The sequence below is a fragment of the Ornithodoros turicata genome, chromosome 3 (assembly GCF_037126465.1).
Source record: "Ornithodoros turicata isolate Travis chromosome 3, ASM3712646v1, whole genome shotgun sequence".
In the NCBI taxonomy this organism is placed as follows: Eukaryota; Metazoa; Arthropoda; class Arachnida; order Ixodida; family Argasidae; genus Ornithodoros; species Ornithodoros turicata.
The window spans coordinates 11,911,011-11,931,762 of NC_088203.1; the positions used below are offsets into that span (position 1 = coordinate 11,911,011).

At 47.7% G+C, this 20,752-nt stretch overlaps 1 protein-coding gene across 3 annotated transcripts in view; it reads left to right on the forward strand.

Annotated features, from left to right (window-relative positions):
- The window catches only part of LOC135388087 (uncharacterized), a 333,326-nt gene that overhangs the window by 256,000 nt on the left and 56,574 nt on the right, over positions 1–20,752 (forward strand). Inside the window, exon 1 of one of the 3 annotated variants that reach the window (XM_064617403.1) lies at positions 8,444–8,488. The exons of the other annotated variants lie outside the window; for them this stretch is intronic. Coding sequence (XP_064473473.1) covers positions 8,459–8,488 — 30 coding nt within the window. The 5' untranslated portion in view covers positions 8,444–8,458. Of the gene's footprint in view, positions 1–8,443; positions 8,489–20,752 lie in introns of those variants that run through there. 3 annotated transcript variants of the gene reach the window in all.

Sequence of the window (20,752 nt, forward strand, 5' to 3'; positions counted from 1 at the left end):
AAAAAAAAAAAAAAGTCGTCTTTAGGCGTCTAGCGTTCCTAAAAAGGGAAACGAAGCGAAGAAGGTGTTTGCCTGAGATGGTCTTTCTGGGTCTCAGAGGGCATTTTGTTGATCTTCTCCATCAGCGCATCGGCGATCTTCATCAGCCTTTTTGTTTTATCCCTACAATCATCCAATTTCTTTTTGTCTGACACCCAGAAAAATTTCCTGTCACTAGAAAGCGTTCACTGAACTGCGTTTATTCTCTTTATCAGATGGCCAGTATCACGTTTCTTTCCGTGTGGCCCTATGAAGAGTGAAGACCCGATCATATTAGTTTTGCTTTCACCGAGGGTTATATAGATACCCGAACGGATAGGACCAGCAGACAGTGCATGGGTTGGGCAGGTGCAGTGTGACCCATCGTGTCAGGAAGGTCCGTGGGAAAACAATGCGGATCCTCGCTTGCATGTTACATGAGCGGGCGCGAAGCTGCTTGGCTGGTAATTTCGGCGGCTGCCGCGGCATTCTCGTACCGCAGCTGGGTGCAACGGCCAATCGTCGCGTTCAGTGTGAAGCATATACTTGCGTGCCGCGTGTCGGATACTTGCCTCGGAAGCGTGAATATAGGTGGAGGACACGACAGGTTTAGAAGAAACAAAGCCTCGCAAATATTGAACGGGAAATCAGGCTTTTGTTTTTGTGGTGACATCACAAGTTTGCGAAATGTTGATGCAAGAAGGAAATTGTGGAAGCTGGGATGAAGGGTGAAGGTGGAGCTGATCACCAACGTATAGAGACAGAGAAAAAAGCGGGACAACCACATTTTTCGTGATTCGGCAAACCTACGGTTTCGACGAATACCGGGACACTTCTACAATTGGACAAGTGTTCGGCGGGGACACGAAGAGATAGCCTCCAGTCAGCTGAGAGCAGGCTGTTGCTCAATCTTGCTTCGCTAAGCTTAGCTGAACCTGCATGCAAACACAGCATTCATCGATGAATATAGGACTGCGAAGAAAATCGAATACATATAAATATTTGCACATGCATATACAGGTATTTTGTTTTGCTACCACAGCTCCTCTACTCCGTCCCTAAAGCAAAAAAGCAAAAAAAAAAAAAAAAAAAACTGCTACTGTAATTTGAAGCAGACAACCATCGTTGTGCTATCCATTGAAATTCTGTTGAACATTACGAGCCCGGCATGTTTGCAGACTACTTGCCTGTGCACGGACAGAACTCGTTTCAACCACTTCTGGTCAAACCGTTCATCATGGACGCTTGCAAAAGATACATTACCATTAACGCAGCACTATTCTTACACCGTTTCCCGTCAATATCAACCGCACCACTATAAACCTGAATCCAATTGGTACCGCTTAGCCCCTTACGCACTGCCTGCCCCCGTAACTAACCTTTAAGAGGCGCCTGCCTTCATCTGCATAATAGTAAACTACCGACTCATCTGCATAGACGACGTCTCATATCAGATATCTCTTTGAAGTTTGCGAGCCAAGCCGTAGCTAAATACAAAGCAAACCCCCCAAACATGAATAATAATCATCATCATCTTCACCGGGTCATGCGAGTCGTCGCGGCCTCGAAAGTTTATTCCCTCGCCCTCCTTAGACACTTTGGAGACAGTCGTCGCGCGTATCGGCCACCGTGGTATCGCGGAGACGGTCGGTGGATGGTATGCATATCTTGCAGACGTGGAGGCACCAAATATTGCTCTGACTGCGGGATCAGCGGCGCGGTGCCCAAAAAACGAGTTTCTGCCGTCAGCGTGTCTATACCTTCGCAGACCTATCGTAGCATCGCTGTTATGTATTATACATTGGATGTCTGCGTTTAGCGACAGCAAGTGTGCCACGTGCCCAAGAAAAAGACACATATGCGTCGAGTACAGTTTCTCTTAGTCAGGTGTCTCTTTATCTTGGGACAGTCGAATCCATGAACTGATTCGGTTTTCGAGATTTCTATGGAACAACTGAGCTTTTTAACTTATCATCGATTAAGTAGGTGACACTCGTCATGCCGATGACGAAGGCTTGCTTGGTCCGCAAAAGAAGAATGTGGAGAGGTTGGTGGAACTCCACGTTTAGCTGGCGCTACTCCAGTATTCTTAGATGCCGGCCTCGGTAGCTCAGTCGGTAACGCTTGCTGAGCTCAAGATCGCGTAGTCGATCCCGGCCGAGGACGGTAGCAATGTGGGGCAGGTAAACATTGCCACACGTGCAACATACAACACGTGCAACACACGTGCAACACACGTGCAACCACGCCGTACTGGGCAGACAAACCTTAATTACGTGTAACATCACGGCGCCATTATTAGTACTGAGTTGAGTTGAGTTGCTATATGCCCTGTGTTTTTGTAGAAATAACATTGTGATTTCGTAGTAAATTTCTAGCATCCAAACATTCACGAACGCTGTTTTTCTTGAAGAAGTTGTTCTTTTTTTTTCCCCTCTCCATTTGCAGAATTCGCGGTCACCCTCCCGTCGGCACGCTTCACCGCTATACCGAACTGTTTTGCGGGAAGCGACCTTACAGGATAGGAATACAATAAGAAATTGCGTTTATGCCAATTAACACCAAAACTGAATAAAAATTTTAAGATGTCGTCGTCTAAGAAGTAAGAACAACATGTAAAGAACTCCTGGAAACAAGAATGGCAGTATATAGCAGAATGTATATCTAGTGCACCCAGGTCAAATGAATTTTAATGCATTGCGCCTATGGGGATTTCGTCGATTTTTGCACAGGGCCCATATTTGGACTATGATTTTTCGACAAAGAAAGTAAAATTTTTGAAATGTCATCGCCTATTTTGAATCAGCACATCCTCCAGGCCGCATACCAACAACCGCACGGTGTGTGAGTGTTAACCCTGATGCACCCTGGGCCTTTAAAGATGCGTCCCAGACAAGACTCCGTTCTTAGGCGTCCCGCGCACTAAGTTCTAGTATTATCGTAATACGCATGCGTCTAAACTCGGAAAGAGTTCGAAAGCCGAAGGGCTATTCCTGCCGGATATCCAAAGGGCACACCCGGGGTGCAACAGGGGAACGAGACCCGGGTCCGATACTCTGGGATATTAATTAATGATATACAGACTAAATAATTAGATTATGACATCTCTGATATCAATTTTATATCAAGTGTTATTATCAATCAAAGTTGATCAAAATGTCAGTTTGGCGTCTCAGACGGCCGTCTGGACGAGGATTTGTCACTGAGTTAGTATCGGCAGAGTACGCGGGAAGAAATTTAAAATTAAAATAAAAAGTGCGTCAGACCTATGCAGCGAGAAAGTTCACGGTTCCAAGCACAAGGCCGATATCGTGGAAGTTGCCGAAGTTATTAAATGTGCATCAGTAAAACGACATAAAGAATCATAACAGACAAAATAAATAAAGACACTTGACTCCGTACAGTTATCTCAGTTGACCTGGGCGAGGTGTCACCTTATATGCGATCAGAAAGCGGAACTCTTGCTGTATACGACCCTTATCTGTTATATTGCCATCTATACTTGCAAATGTATAGCATATCTGAATGGAGATATTGGGCGAATCGCTGCATGCCAAGTACATACGCGCGGCGCTGTCCGAGGAAAAACACGTAAGAAAATTGACATATCCGGAAGCGACGTCCTTGCTGGAAGCTGCAGGAATGTGAACGAAGTTTAAAGCACTTTCAGACCTTGAATACATTACCAGCCGTGGCGCAGTACTTCTGCAGATCGCCGTTTCCGAATACGGCGCTTTCGGTCGGTCGTTCCACAGTGTGGAGGAGTGAGAGCATAATCGTAGGCGAGGAGGAAACAAATTCAACACGTTTTAAAGAAAATATAAGTGCACGAATTTCGTTGCTTTTCCTATGATTATCTCTTTCCTCAGCTTTCTCTGGCTTCAGTGTCGTGAGAGATGAGAAAAATGTGGATACTTAATGAAAAATTTCTTGAGATTCCAGTATCAATATAAGATGCAGCCGATTATTTTTTAATACGTGTTCATTGATTGATTTTTGCGTGTAATGTACACTTCGCCTTTGACTTATACAAAATTTCTCATATGATTTTGGAGCGTTGTATACGCTAAGTGCTTTTTACAACCGAAGAATGATCATTCTCCAAATACTTGATATACCGTCATCGTCATGTTTCTATTGGTTTTGTTCTGTTGACATGGTGGTTCTCCTGTGTACTCGAACACTGACCCTTTCTACCCTTTCTATCAGGCTAGTGTGGCGATTTTTGAATATTTGGGAAATCGAATTCGGCTGGGTTCGATTACGCAGGAAAGGTACAAGGCGTTGACAGTGCTGCGAGGGCAACACAGGAAGTTGTTAAAAAAAATCGCAGTGTTTTTCTCGGGGACACACACACAAACCCTCACTTCGATGCCAGAGCTAGCAATCTCGGCACAATTTTATCGCCTCCGCTTCCTGCGTGAGAACACTGAGTAGTGATATAGCAGCACGTCATGGCGATAGTGCTGCCGAAGAGAGTGGAGATACGAGTCAAATACATAATGGCGCGTAATTACTGTATTGCGTCCGTGTGACGTAAGGTGGAGAAACATCCGGATAAGCGGCGATAACCACAAATTTGTTGCTGTTATTTTGTCAAATTAGTCAAATTACGAATCACTTTCAGCTGAAAACTACTCCACCGTTTAGCTTCCTTGTGTAGTTGCTGAAGGAGACAGAACTCTTTCCTAACTGCGTCATGAGCCTAAAAAAGGAAAGAAAACATAACGAAACTAACGTTGAACTCCATAGCGTTACCGGCGCATGACACACGGAATGCATTCATCCGCGTTACATGTTCTGTGCCACATGTTCAACATGTCCGCGACAAAGCAGGCGCCATGGTTCTAAGGATGACCATCGGGTTAGGCTGTTCTGTTCTAACACCATAATGCATTACTATTACCCGTGAACCGGGTTCGTATCCTTGCACCGTTTCCCAAGCGTTTTCCCTCGCACGCGCCCCATGGCATATGTCAGCACAGTTCCCCGTGAAGTCAGCCCAGGACACGGCAGTCCCCCGCCGTGGGAGACAGGCAAACAGCTCGGTGATATAATAACACCGTCAGTACCACAGTGAACCTTCCGGAAACCAACGTAGCCTTCAAAGAAAACCGCAACGTATCCACGACTTTCTTGTTATGATTACTTTAAAAACATCTCGACAAAATGTAATTGAAATCCCGGTGTTAGAGAAACAGCATGCCAAGCATAACCAACGGCTCCCGTATTCGCAGAACCGTATAGGCCCATTCGTCGAGAAAGCCTAATCTAAGCTTCGTGCGGCACTAATGTCCTGATTGGCATCGCCTCTCTTTGAGTAAATTACGTCACTGTCGTTAATCCATGGAACGCCCTTCACTGCTGACGTAATGCACGCACATATGTTGATCAACCCAGAAGTTCGCCAAGCGTCAGTTGAGCTGGACATGATATGTGACAAGACATCTGAATTAGCGATTCAGCTGCCTGCTATAGCCTTGATGTTGCCAGTTACAGGACAGTGTGTATGCACTGCATGAACAGAGAAGGCTGGCTGCTGTCTATGACGTATTGTGGTTTCCATCGAATGTTACAAACAGTGACGTAGATCTGGAAGGAAACAACGATTATTTCAACGTTCAGCCTTTTTAGAATGAGGGCGGTAAACCTGAAAGCGAACCTTTGGATCTAGTCTCAATGTCTCTTCTTCCTCTGTTGCGCTGTACACGACTAACTACTTTAGCAATACCAGCTGACTATAGCTAGTGTAGTAGTAGTACGCCGCGCTGCTGTAGTTGTACAGATTTAATTGCAGATTTGATTGGATTGGAAACCCGTTTCAGCGGAAAATTGGGGAACGGTTCTTCGATGAGTTCTTTGAAGGTTCTTGCGTAGATAGCGTGGGGACTACAACGACAAGAGTCTTCGCGGCATCTTTCGGATAGAACACAAATATGCCTTAATTTTTTTTAAATAATAAAATGAAGATAATGAAATATCCGTTCTTATAGGGACTGTCGCATCCGTCCCAGCTGATTCCAAAACTATGGTGTCGTCTTAGTCCTCGGTCACCGCTGACAATAACGCTGAAAATCCGACGCGAATTAGTGTAGTAGTTTCTGTGCAATCCGATGGAATGCATAGTAAGAGCAGGAGACGAATGTTGGGAGTATGCCGGGATTCCCTCTTTGGAAATCGAAGAACACGTCACTCGGACAAGGCCAATCAGGGAGCGGCTGGAGGGCCTTCGGGGGTCCGGCGGGCGGGTGGAGAGCGTCTGCAGGTCGCGATCAGAGTTCGGGATCGGTTTGTGGATCATTTCTTGGTTGTTGTAATGTTCGCCGGGGAGGGAGAAAAAGAGGTGGCGGCCTGCTCTTCGTTTTTAGAGCGAGAGCAGTACCATTTTTGAAATGTGATGTGGGCAAGCATTGCGTTTGTCCCATCCTACAGCGGCAATAGAAAGAGCCAGGAGCGTAACACCGTCTTCCACGCGACAATTTCGCGTCAGAACTCACACTGGTGAGCGAAAGTCGGCTTCTTTACGGACGACTTCTCGTTTAGTATCTCTTCTTCTCTCAGTGCGAACGCCAAGCAGACGAGCTCGGAGCCTGTTTCTGTGGGCCAGGTGGCGCGAGTGAGCAGCAACGTCAGAGCCACAAAATATGCAACGCGCAGTAGATTAGCAGACGACGTGGCACTTTCAAATACATGATCTCGAGTTGTTCGCACTTGGCAAGATGGACCGCTTTTTCTGTGGATTTCCTACAGGTTTTGTAGTTCTCCTTGACACGTGCCGCGTCAAACACCACGCAGAACCCGCTGATGAAACTCCCCACTGTTTGGATCCGTGGCCGCTTGGGCCCAAAATGGCGCTGCGCGAACTCTGCTGCAACAGCCCGGCATTGGCTTAGCGCACCATGATGCTACTATCGCTGGAGCTTCCTTACCGTATCGGTCTCGTGCCCACGTTTCCGGATGCGATAGTCCCTTTAAAGTAACGTGCCCTTGCCTCTGTACAAAACACCCATGAAGGATCTGTCTCACCTCTCACTTTGCCAGTTCGCAACGCTTCGTGCTTTGTCTCCGCCATTCCATAATTTAAGCGTCCGTTAACCGCTCGCCGCAAGTTGATCGAGAGCGTCCTTTTGTGTCAGTGCAGCGATTGACGGTTGAGCTATTTTTACAGGCAACGCCGTGTAACGTGAACCTTGTAGTGCTCCTATAGATTCGCGTGGTTCATCAAGGATGACGAGGCGCTTTGTAAACTGGAAGCGTGTTTCCAGTCTCCAAGGGCACCGAGTACGGCATGTAGGCCACATTGTGTTGGGGGGAGCAAGCTTCATATAAAGAAGCATTGATTTTTATCTTGAATGTTTCGAATACATCAAAGTTGCTTACAAATCGCGTATAGGTGAGTCCTGCCACGTGACTGTGACCTAAAAACAATGAAATTGTGGATAGCATTGTATGGCCTTGGTATAGGCAATATATAGGTATAGGTACTATCTTCAAAATAGTCCGGAGCCAAGTATGATCAAAGTTGCTACAAATTCGACATTGGTGTAAAGCTATACTTGTAACCTTTAGTGGCATTTGGTTATATTTCAATGCGGGTAATACGTTTTAAGTGTAACTGAGTCTAATTGTTCCTTCTGCTCACGAGACAGTATTAATAATTTATTATACGGCTGTTGATGTTCTCTGTTGTCGAGTTATTTGCGCATATCCCATCAAGTAACGTCAACCAACTAACGAATACTATCTGTTCAATGGCCCACGTAGGTGTTAGCCCTGTTGCTGGTTTAAGATGATTACAGGATGTTGTCCACGTGAGCACCCTGTAGCCTTCAGGCTCACAACAAAGATAAGCCGTGCCCGAGGGTTTTTGGTCTGGTCAATGAGACTGCCGTTATCTCGTTGTAAGCATTGGGGAAACATCGCGTGATACGGCAGTGATGGGGAAGTGAACCGAAATCATTCTCCGAAAGCACGACGCATTATTTCACCAAGACCACTCTCGCACCCCACAGAGAAGCATTCCCAAACGCTAGAGCTCAAGCCGGCACCCTCAGGGTGCTTGAACCTCCTATTCGACGGCCACTTCGTATCGGAATTCAATATGAAGGTGTCTTTGACTTGGTTATTGCTTCATCTTCTAGACCAGCTCTCCCTATAGGTGAAAGTGAACCGCCCATATATATATTGTACAGAAAAGCTGAATCTAGCACGGTGCACGTAAAACCGTTTTCTAGAATGAACCTCTGGCCAATGTACAATAAATTGCTATATACAATGAGTGCCGATTGCAATCCCACAACGTACGTAATGCGTAGATAGACTGCGTAAATTAGATAAGTGAATTTATCTCGACGATGGTCGAAACCAGGGCGCGTCGCCAATACTCCGCCATTGTCTGTCTGTGTCCGCTGTGCGGAGTGCATCAACTGTGTGGGTCTTTATGGTGCAAGCGTTTACCCCAACGCTGTTGGTAAGTCAGGCGATCCATAAAGTCAACCTTCCCGTAGTAGCTTTGATGTTCCTCGCATGTCTGCCCAACGCACGTGACTTCGCTCACGGAACCACCAAAATCTTGCGTAAACTCACGAGCATCTTTTTTTTTTTTTCGCAGCTATATCTTCTTCAAAGAGCCGCACCTTACGAGGCTCTCACGTTACAAAACTTTCTCTTAAAAGAGCACGACCCACCTTAAACCCCACACGCTCATCAGAGATGCTGCAGAGATGTGCGGATAATTCTGTATGATTTATAGGATGGCACGGGCGCACTCTTTGTGAGCATAGATGCACGCAATGGGATATGCTCTAGATGTGGGGCCCCCTGGCTTTCGCAACCGTTTATAAACATACACTGCACTATGAGAAATACGTCCCCTTCCGAAAGGCCTCCTATGGATTCACTGGGCTCGCTCGGTCCAGGCGGGAGGGGGGGGGGAACCTCACCCCCTGCTCGTGTGCGTGCTGCCAAGTGATGGGTTCCCTGACTACGTGCCGCTCGTGCTATGTCCTCCTGCTGAGCGAAAGTTAATAGGCCCCGTAATTTGGCGATACCGGTATTTCGTTCCTGTTCCGAGTGCCGTAATAGCCTTCCTTTCCTCTTTGTTGTTATCGCTTCGTCGAAAACTGATTCTCGATCGTAGCACGCAGCGCCGTTGTTGTGTGTTCAACGGTCGGTCATTTATTGTAACGTTCACTGCGAGGTCAGCGCAGGTTTAAGTTGCGGGAGAAAGTTCACGGCGCGCTCGTTTGGCTGGGCTCGCGTATAGCGTCCGGTTCTTACTCTTGCTATATTGTGTTAGGTTTCGTGCTGTTGCATTGTATGCACTTCTTTTCTTTCCATCTATTACATATTATACCACACTCGTGTCGTTCAAAACGGGCCTTTATTGTGCAGTTTTTACAGGGCCATTATGAGTTTTCGGTGACACTTTGGTAGTACGCCGTACTCTTTGTCCACCGTTGTTCCTTTCTTCCACTTCGTCCATCAAGACCACACTGGCCGTCGACAAGGACGTGACAGTCGTGTCATAGAGGACTCAGCACAGCAACAGTTACAAATTGAATCGAAAGCTTTGGTATTGCATTAAACAACGTGCAGCTATTAAAAATGCAGTCGAGATCATCCGGATCACCGCTAGAAACAGGAAAAAGATTACGGCTGCCCTTAAAGAAGGAAGACCTTGAGTGCGAGTGCTTGAGGAAGACCGGTGCCGAGGTTGATGACAAAACGGAAATGACATAGAGAACCGAATTAATAGAATTAGCCGAATGGGGGCTCTTCTTCCTATGAGTGTCAGCGGGTTGTAATATGGATCTCTTCTCTGGAATCTTCTGCTCTTTGCATCCGGATCTGCTCCTGCCACCCCAGGCATAAAGTACAAACGAGTAAGACGTTTCTGTATCCTCCAAGGCACGACAACGCTTACGCACTGCAAACGTGACTGACTCAACCACGACTCCAAGCACCTCCGTCTAGTACAAAGGACACACCCAACGAGGATGCCACTCACTCCTGAATCCGAATCTACCTACAGCCACCCTATTATTCGCGTCTCCCTCGGGGCCACCAGAACACTTCTTCTCGGTTTAGACATCCGACAGACGTCGTGACGATCGACATCTATACTCCTCCACAGCTGATGTAGTGTGTATGAACTAACCGGATCTCGGCCTGCCCCCCCACAACAATCTCTTCCCGCCCCCTTTCCGGCAGGCACCCAGCACCACCACCAGCTGGCATCCGGTAAACCACCAGGCAACCGAGCCGTTCACCCCGCTATTGTTCTCCCCAGACCCCCGTGCGACCTTGAGAAGGACCCCTCCTTTTGATATATTACGCCAAACAACCGTAACGCGGAGAGATCTTTCTGAATATAAGTAGTTGGCGATAAAAGCGAGTTTGTCTACTCCGGCATACTTGGAGCCAGGTTCCTGAGAGAGCGTTCTTGCACGAGTGGTTTTTATTGGTTCTTCTCTCGCAGGGACCGTGACCAGACGTACAGTCGCCTCGTAGGAGATTGCAAATTGGTTCTGTTATAATAATGCAAGTCCATGACTTTCACTCCTGTGTCCAGGATGTTGCCGTTGAGGAACAGCATAGACCTTGTCCTTTCACTGATTAGTCGCAGTCATGATTATTCTATTATTCTCCTTGGTTACTTATTGTTGTGCGCGCATTTTGCTCCGTTTCGAACTGTTGGTCCACACTATGGCCTTTTCTTTTTTCTTTTTTTCAATGCTTTCCTGCGTTTTCTGCTTGATCGTTTAGCTAAACGCGGGACATATAGATTGAAAACTTCGGCGCGTGCCTCTCCTTTCCGTCCTGATCTAAATCCGTGCTACCTCAGGTACATGTCAACTTCACAGGACAGCATTAACAGTCGATAACCGAAATTTTGTTCCTCAGTGTCGTTCAGGTGGTGGCGGTAGCGTGGTATTTCCGAGCGGTTTGTCTGCGTGCCTGCCTGGCGGTATGCTCAGTCCGGCTAAAGCTTGCTGGGTTAGTTCGTACATAATTGGACTGCATGAAAACCACCGAAAAGACTCTAGCACGACAGAGATGAGTCGACGCGACCAGTTGAAGACCAGTTGGACAAGAAGGAGTTCGGAAGTCCAGCATGTGTCCCGTCAACTCCTGCCTGCTGTGCTCGCCTCTATTCACTGGCTTTCATGACGTTCAAAGTAGAATCATTTAAACGAGACGTGCACCGATATCAGAGTTGTGGGAGGACATCGCTGACAACCATGTTCCTTTATCGTCCCAAGTTGCATCATACTTGTATCTCATGTTTAGGCTTTGTTTTCACGAATGTCACAAACATCTCATCCGTCTGTACAGTAGTTAGCAGTAATGCCTCACCTTGTGCATAGGTATTGGTACAGCACATTTGCCATTCTCGTGCAAGAAGCCTTTCCGCGTACCCTGACCCATAGACGTCTTCTTACTGTATACACAGCTTCAGATGTCCGTGACGGCCTTCCCAGCAGCCTTCCATCGAAAGTGCTCCGTTATAATCCAACACAGTTTTCCCGCCATTTTGTTTAGAAGGCGCCTTCATATTCGATGGCCGGTGGTGTCACGGAGTTTACAGAAGGACACGCGAGGATTCGAGGACGAGGCAATAGGGAACTGCTAAGTATAGAGTGCGCCTCAGACAGAAATGCGGGTGCTGTTCGATTCATCGGAAGAGGCGTGTTCCATAGAGATTGATTCGTCTGTTACGTTTGCATTTACGTGATCCAGATTACACGATAAGAGGGACAGTGCGGCGACCGTTGCGTGCGCTTGATACGCGCTGGGTGCTAGCAGGTGCAAGCGAGGTCCTTGTGGTGCCTTCAGAGGAGGTTATCGCGTTGAGAGCGCATCACTCCTGGCACTGATGGATTGGGTAATCAGGCTGTTATCGACAAGGAGCGAGATTGGAATTTAGGAGCTAATGGGTGTGTTTAAGAGTGGATAGATCGAAGGCGGTGCTTTTGACGGTTGCGCCAATAGGGGGTCGTCCCGCTTGTAAAGTGGATGCCTTGTTGATGACTTCGGGTTATGTTGCGATGAGCATACAAACGTCTGTATCTAAATCACGTAACGGATGTCTGAATGCCGCACTGGTCCAAGAAGATGGTCGTAGGGTCGCACTACAATCATCTCGTGGTTGCACGAAGACCTTATCGTGACACTGAGGGCCTGCACTGTAAGGCGATAATGAGCGAGATCTGAGTCTCCAAAGACAACGTGCTGTGTTGCAGCATTCAGAGTGTTCGCCATCACTGTGCCCTTTGGCGGAGCGGACAAGGGGACATGTCGTGGAACTGTTCCGGGAAGTGTTTCAGCCCGGGGGGTTTGGTATACGTGCCCTGAGGGCAGGGACAGCGGGACACCCGCGTGTGGGGAACCCCGAAGGCGAGAGATGAGCTCCCTGTCTTTCTGGAAGTTGAAGACTTTCCCTCTCTCTTTCACTGTATATGTTAGTTTTCACTTGTTTTTAGTATAAAGTAGTGTTTATATGTCCACTGTGGAGAGCGGGTGTGTATCTGTTTCCTCCCCATGATAAACACGGTGGTGATTACAGAGCAGCGTAGCTTCAGTCACATATTTTCTCTGCAGAGCGGATATTTCATAGTTTCCGCAACATGCTGTTCGTCTACCCAAGACAATGTCTTAGTCACACTTGTAATATCAGCAGACAACACATCATGTTCAAGGACTTTTCTGAAACGGCAAGCTGTATTGCTGAAGCTTCCCTATCGCTTCTACCAATCTACGCGGACTCTTGCTCAGGACATGTCTCTTCTACGGACTTCTTAAATTCAAGTTCTCGAACTTCCAGACGCGATCTCTCTCACTCGATCGTGACGAGCTTTCAGCTTTCCTCGTTATCTATTAATAAGAGTTCAATCGCGCATTTCCCATTACTCGTCCTCGATGACCCCGCCGAGGAGGCAATACCTGCATGTCCTCACAAGGCACTAGAGCCACCCAGCTTTCTTCGTCGTCACTCCCTTCCCTTTCTTGCAAAATGGAACGTTTGCCATACCCCAGAAACGAACCGAAACGACGACAAGGACCCCACGAAGGCACGGAACGGTCCCAAACATGCACACGATTTGGCGTCCCTTCAACAAGCTGGACGGCCCCGAACAAAAAAAAAAAAAAAAAAGAAACGGGAACGAGCGGCGAAAACACATCGAAGACAAACGCGTATGTCATTGTCACGCGTCACCGACTTCTTTTTTCGTCTTACATATATAAAAATAGAGAACGACATTGGAATAAAAAGAAAAGAAAAAGACACAGTCTTTTGAAATACCTCAAACTGGGTCACGTTGCATCGAGCACGAAGTGGAAGAATGCGCGATGTTACGTTTGGCAACACGTGTAAGAACATTAGTTGGTCCTTTCTATTCTGTTTCTCCTTCTTCGAGACGTTTGCTCGCGTTGTATAGCGAGCGGGTCGTCGAACTGACAGACGGAGAATTCGCGCATGGCGTGCTTGACGAGTGCTGTTGGCAAACATTATGCGCGAAAATAAGAAATAAAAGACCGCCAGGGGTGTGTCCTGTGTGCAGCGTGGCCGGTGTTAGATGTGCGTGTGTATCTGTTGATGTGTGCATGCACTGATCGCTTTTTCTTTGCACGGGTGACGAGAGGTACTGCTTCGGGGGATGTGGATTGGCGTGTTTCTTCTTGACGAGAAACAAGAAACAGAGGGATGCTGGAATAAAGAGAGAGGACTGTTTGCGAGAGTATGCTACTTGATGGCGTGCATGTTTCCATCGAAATGTTTGTCGAGATCCCTTGGGTCGGATCGTGGAACTGCAGTAGCGTCTTATTAAAGAAGCGATGGCCCGCAATGCGAGGATATTCTATAGTATTCCAGCAGGATCGTTGAAAGAATCACCTCACAGTCACGAGGAAGAGGGATAACAGGAACCGCAAGGTAGCCTAGAGGTAGCTTAGAGGTAGCCTTATAAGGCTGTGCGATAAGCGCGTCTCTCTCTCTGTCGTTGTCTCTGGGCTGTTCGACCACTAATGAATTTTCCTGTGACGGCCACATGCCTACTTGACGGACTCTTTGCATTTGACCCGCTACTTTAGCGTGCCTGTCATGCTAACTCATCAAATCATATTAATCCCCGTCTAGTGGAGTAGGGTCAAGCAGCTCTAGCGTGTAAACAACCCACGATATGCCCAAGAGGCCCAAGCTTCTTCTTGTCTCATTCTTGTTGTCTCTTTACCCCTGGTGACACTATAGTTCTTGATGCGGCCCTGTTTAATACCGCGAGCTTCAGCAGATAGGGACCACACATCGTCTTCCGCCTGTCCAGTAACCGTTCCAGAATACCATTATACGATGCAGCCTGCTAAAAATACCAGTCTTCCAACGGTACTGGCAGATACCTGCTATATCCCCTAACAAAATGTGAATAAAACATAACAACCGTTAGGGTATTAAGCGCGGACTTACCTTGGGTAATGGCTCGGAACGGCCGCCAGACGGCACCAGTCTTTCCCTCCCTTCAGACTGCCCGCTTTTTTCAGCGTTTATCATATTTCCTCCAAGACTTGCTTCCCTGCTGAAGGCCATTTCAACGTTCCGTGACCCGCAAAGACAAGGGTGACATTTCGGAGGCGTAATCTGCCCCGACTAACGACAGAACACGAGTTTGGGAGCCCGTCCCCCGTACGGGCCAAGACATACCACCGAACCGAATGGTGCCATTAAGACAGATAAGCACAGACCGTTCGTTGTGGACATTGCTGAGTTTGAAAGCTCGGAAGTATAGCGACAGGCGTCTCGCGCTATCTTAATCTGTGGAGTACAGCTGGACGAAAATGGAGACTGCGGCATCAGGAGGTCGCCTTTTGCTGTGGATTGTTGTCTTGACGTCTTGTAACGTCTAATGTTTCGTCTATCGATTTCACGGAAGGCGTGTTGGAATGCATCGCGCTCTCGGGTCTCAGTACAATATCGTCGTGGTCTTGTTACACGACTCGTGCAGCGGAGAAATGTATCACGGAGTGCGGGCATGCCATTTGTGTTGTTCTTTGAGCGAGGGCGGAAGTCCGAGAGGAGTTCTTGCTTATCTGAGATGTAAAATATACACGCACGCTATCACGTTACTGATGATGCAATATATTGTCCTTGAGTCCTGTATGTATGACATATTCCCTGTTTCGTACATCTCAACTAAACTTATCATTTTTGTTCTTTCCAGGTAAGAAACGTTCCTGTCACACCACTTTACACTTACACCTCAAGACCGGTGAGTCAGTAATCCCACAACTGGATGAGACACTTGATCAACACAACCCGCTACCATATACCGTTCCATCTCAGCTTCGTCAGCTCTCGAAGAACACGCTCTCGCCACTTTTCTGCAGGATAACCTCGCCGTGTGCACTCATCACCCCACTCCAGACACCCACATGAACGCTTAATGTCAAACTGCCGCCTCAAGCTCTTCGGTTTTGCATCCTCCGCGCAGGTCGTGCTAACGCCCGGCGAATAGCGGATGACATCGAACGATGACTACTTTCACTGCGTGTCAGGAAGTGTTCTTTAACGTCTCCTGTTACCCGTTGGGGCGGCACCGGCGCGGTTTGATGCGCTCTTCAGCACAATGGTCCTTGTGCCGCGACGTGTTGCGATCGTTTAACCCATCGACTTCTGCCCCTCTACGGATGTTGGCTTCCGCTGCGTCTATTTCAGGTCCTCCCCCCCCTCCCCCTCCTTTCGGGTTAGGGTTATGCCGCGTTTCCAGTGCATATTATTTTACCACATGGCCGGTCGAAAGTGAAAGGACCGGTTTGAAACAATAGGGGAGTTCCAGTTGAATTCCTCCTGGCCATTGTCGTGTTGCGCGTCCGTCTTCTCGTATACAATGAAATATAGGAATGGACGCGAGGAATGTGAACATGGAACTCCGGTTTTCTCAGCATGCGGTCTTCAACTGGTGTTTGTATTATCAAACCTGCTTCGAAAGGTTTTCGCCCTGTATGGTTCCGCTGCTCACGGGTACCAGAGGGCAGTGTTGGCAGCATTGATTCGCTCATTGTCGAACATCCTTTTCGCACAGAAACCCTGTACAGACGATCGATAAGCCGTGTCATGGGCCCACTTGCACGCACGTTGAGGAGATCCCTTAGTGGTGTCCTCTGTAGCTTGGGCAGTGCTTCTTGCACGCGCTAGAGTCTTGCAACGCTGCTCACGCGTGGAGCGAGCACTACCAAATAAGCGACTGAGGTGGGCACTGAGGAATTTCCTTAGCGTTCGTGCAAGCGGGCCGTGCGAGCTCCTGCTCGTGGAAGCGTGTACCGTAATGCGAGGGGTGTTTTCGAGACCGGGTGAACACCGGGCACCGTTCGCGTTGGCACCATCAGGGTGCCTGACCCAATATCATGCAGCACCCGTCAAGCACTGTTTTTTAATTCCTGGGCCTTCCGAGGGACATGGGTCTCTTTTACACACTTTATATAAACTCGGCTCATATTGTGACATTTATACTTTGTGCAATGACATTATCTGGTCATGAGCGGTTCATGCGGTGACTGTTGCCTTACTGCTATGAGTGTTACGCGTCCAACAAAACTTTGTCATGCCTATAAGGACTGGATCATTTGGACCTGATCATTTCATATCACACGCTGACCGTTGTGCCTTGGAGTGTCGAGCCACAAAGTATATGACATATTTCCTCCTTCATGTTCACTTCATATATTTGTTTCTATTTGCAATGCCCCTTAATAAGCGGGATGACGCAAACCGTACTGATTTCGAAACAGCTTCATGCCTGCGGCACATCATCGAGTCGTTTCTTCTGCAAGCACTTCCTTCTCGGACAGACATTCGTAATCATCCTCTCTTCCCTATTTCTTAGCCATAATTTTGCGAGGCTGTAACTTTAAAAAAAAAATCACATGCTTTCATGCTCCGTAGACTGCGTGCAGACCTATCGCAGAGCCGAGCTCGACGTCAAAGCTGGTAGGCCACCACCGTCATCACCACGAGAACAAGAAAAGCGTTGCCGCCATCACATGTGTGATGGACGACCATGGTCCTTTCTAACTCTCGCTTTTTGTTTTCTTTTTGTTTTTAACGTGATCGAATTTCGCTAGACCGCATGGTGTCGCTGCAGCGGCGTGCCAAGGGTAATGGACCGTGCAAACCGGCCGCTTTCTAGCCTGACGGTCTGACAGGCGCTGCGTGTTTTGGCGATACGGTCAGCGTAGAAAGAGTTAAGTCGTTTAGGGTTATGGTTCTAAAGGAGCGTCGTTGAATTTAAAGATAATCGACCTGACTAAGCGTGGAACAGGAATTGTCGTTCAGCCTACCGTTTTTTATCGAACGAATAAGAAGCTCAAACGGAGTTTGTCTGTATTTCACCGTGACTTGAGAGTGACAAATATGGGTCTCTTAGATTTTCACCGTGTCACGCATGATGGACCTTAGACTTGGTGGAAAACGGACGACCGAAGCATCGGTAGCAGAAGGCTTCGCACGTGCTTTCTCGCATGCGAATGAAAGCGATGACGCGTCTATATTGCGTTCCGTGATTGGTGTCTGCCCTGACGTCACGGGTCAGGTACTGGTTGCTCTCTGTACGGTATGAGATGACTCTCATTCTATGTGGACGAGAACATTGGTTCGCATGGAAACGTGACGTTGGGCATCCGTAGGTGTTTGCGAGCCACTCTCACACTTCGGTGGACACTTCATTCTCTCTTTCATAAAAGCAATCGATCAATCACTGTAGTTGTGAGCAATAAAAAAGGGTAAAGGCACGGTACAATCGACTGAAGTTGTGAACATTCAGAGCAGAGAAATGGAAGACAAAACGCAAGGAACTCCAAGAACTTCTTGAATGAATATTGAGAGCCCATCTCCAATGAGAGCCCGCTTCGAATTACAGGCCATGTTGAGGAGGTGGGAATCCGAGAAGGCGTAAATTGCGTTTTTTTCTATCAATCATAAATCACGAACGAAGCAACGGATGAATTGCTTTCCTTTCATGCTTGTGTCAAGGTAACGCAATCTTCCACTCCGCGAGGAAAAATACGAATTCGTTTACTTCATAACACTCGAATCTGGCTGCTCAGTGATCGCTTGGGATTCAAGAAGAAATAACTAAGATACAGAGAAAATTTAACGAAAGAGTGAAAATATGAACGTGCGAGTATGCGAGACTTTGAGACGACGAAGTCAAGTCAGATAAGTCCCCCAAGGAATATAAATGGTAAACTTCCGGCACTTCAGATCTTGCAGCAAGGCGCCAACGCTGTTTCGCGTGTCTCGCGCAAGGTTCCAACCAGTCAAAAAAAAAAAAAAAAACTAGCTATAAGCAGTGGACGCTTATCTTATGTGACAGATATGTCTGTGTACATGCCAGCACCGACTTGCACGTGCTTTGTATGCGGCCTTTCGGATTCCCGACGTAATTTATCGTGTGAACCTTTCCCGGTATCACTTGTTGCGAAATACCTTAGGTGTCACATTAGCTGATTAATTCGAATTACAGCGACACCTGTTTCCCTTGAAGCCCAATACCTATCGCATATGCCGCCTTATTCAGCCGACCACTTGCGCTGAGAGACTTGACGCAAGACAAATGTAGTTCTTTTACCGACGTTTCATTAAAAACCCAGATTGGTCAGCGCTGCTTATACTGCGGGGAGTCATAAATTAGAATCCGTTCGGGTAGGCGTGGCCAGGGATTTCTCATTAGCGACACAAAAATTCTTCTCTTAACGACCTTGGGGTCCTGTTCTAGGGACTTCTCTGGAGGCCCGATCAGGGGCAATCGCCGAGACTTTGTTTACGTCCATACATATTGGTCGGGATTCTAGTCAAGGACAATGCTGAAGAGATACAGGCATACTGCAACAACAACGACGTTTCCGATCAACGTATGTTGGCCGTAGACGAAACGTAGACGAAACGTAGACGAAACGTTGGCCGTAGACGAAACGGGTTAGTGATGGAAACGCAGAGCAAACTGCTCTGCACCAGAAGGTACCGCTTCTGATTTAAGCTAATCCGCTGGTGATTTAAGCCATAATGTTACGACTTTCGGAAGACCGACTTCCTTCCTTCTGAATCGCTCAGCATAAGAGTTCGCATGGGGTCGTGCGTGTCTTGCAGGGCGTCCTGCTATGACTGTAGTCATTTGTGCGAGGCGCCTTTCAGAAATCAGTAAGTTCAACGCGCAGAATCAAGTTTTTTTTTTTCTTGGTCTTGCAACACGACCCGTCTTTCCGAGGCGTGTAGCATATATAACGTGAGAACAACAAAAACAACATTCTGCCCCGTTTTTCCAGACGGCCACATTGCTCTCATTCACTAGCATCCCACGAGTCTTCCCAGCGCACGCATAATACCAACGTTTTCTTCGCGGAACAAATAAAAATCTCCGCAACAATGCTGAGAAGACCGAAGCAGACCCCAAGACGAAAGACGACACTAATGACACTTTCACATTCTCCCTTTCGACGGGGGACATCTGGCAGTGGAACTGATCGGCGACTGACCCTTTACGCTGTTCTGCTACAACCATTAGCCCCCTTAAGCATGCAGGCCCAGCAGAAGAGAATGCTGTCCTCAGAATTAGCGTTTTCCGGGGGGCCGTGTTTCTATTCAGTCCAGCTGGGCCAACATTGCAGGCTGAACGCACGCGCGTAAACTCCCTGCCATAACAGTAGGCCGCGCGTACGTCCCCGGTTGGATGATCGACAATGCGCAGGAAGTCAGTAGGACGGACGGACGGGGCTTCCTGATGATATTCGTTGGCCTGCTGTTCCGTGCGGCTGCCGCTGCTGCTGGCGGGTTGATTTTTGAAAAGAAGCACGTGATGGCGCTCCGGTTTGTGTTTCAGGGGAACACGGGACATGGTGTGTGTGTGTGTGATGGTATGGGAATGCTTTGATGTGCAGCTGGTCGATGGTGTGCGCCAGAAATCGTTTTACCGGGCCTCGGTAGAGGAATCTTTGCATTTTGATGTTTTAGAGCTCTGCAGAAGGTAGATGCATAAAGGGGAACATATGGCAGTTGCATAAAGTATGGGATGTAACGTATAAACGTGAAGACGACATGGCCCGGCTGGTTGTTGATGGCCGGTGGTGGTGATAGCGATGGATGATGGAACTGATGGTGATGGTGGAAAAAGCGGTAGTCCAGATAAAGTACACATTTAGCTAGATGAGATGTTAAGATGAAGGAACGAATCAGCAGGCGAGTTGAAGAAAGGCAAGACAGAGGTGTATTAGGGCTTTTGGGTGAGAGCCAGGTTAAGAGCTCGAACAGTTACTCGTCGGCGATACCTGATGAACATCAGGGTTTCAGGGCTTACGTGGCGTTCGTTGCTTTTGCGCGTTGCTGCCACGATGGTGGTGACGATGGGTCTGCGGAGGTGGTGGTGATGACACTATCGCTCGCAAGAACATCAAACCACAGCGTAGAAGCGGTAAAGGAACGTTTGTTCCAGCGAATGCGAGCGGTAGCCTCAACTTATAATGTTAAAATTCACGGCTACATGACTCTTACATCACACTTATCATTTCTGTTCCGAGAGCTTGTGCTGGTTCAACCTAGATCGTCACCTCTCTGTACAGCTCAATACATTTTGTCTAAGCTTCCATCCTGTACAAATACCGCAGTTGCATAATTCTGTCATGCTTTAAACAGTATATGCTCTAGACACAATGTAACGGACTTAATAGCCTACAGAACTAGGAGACAGAC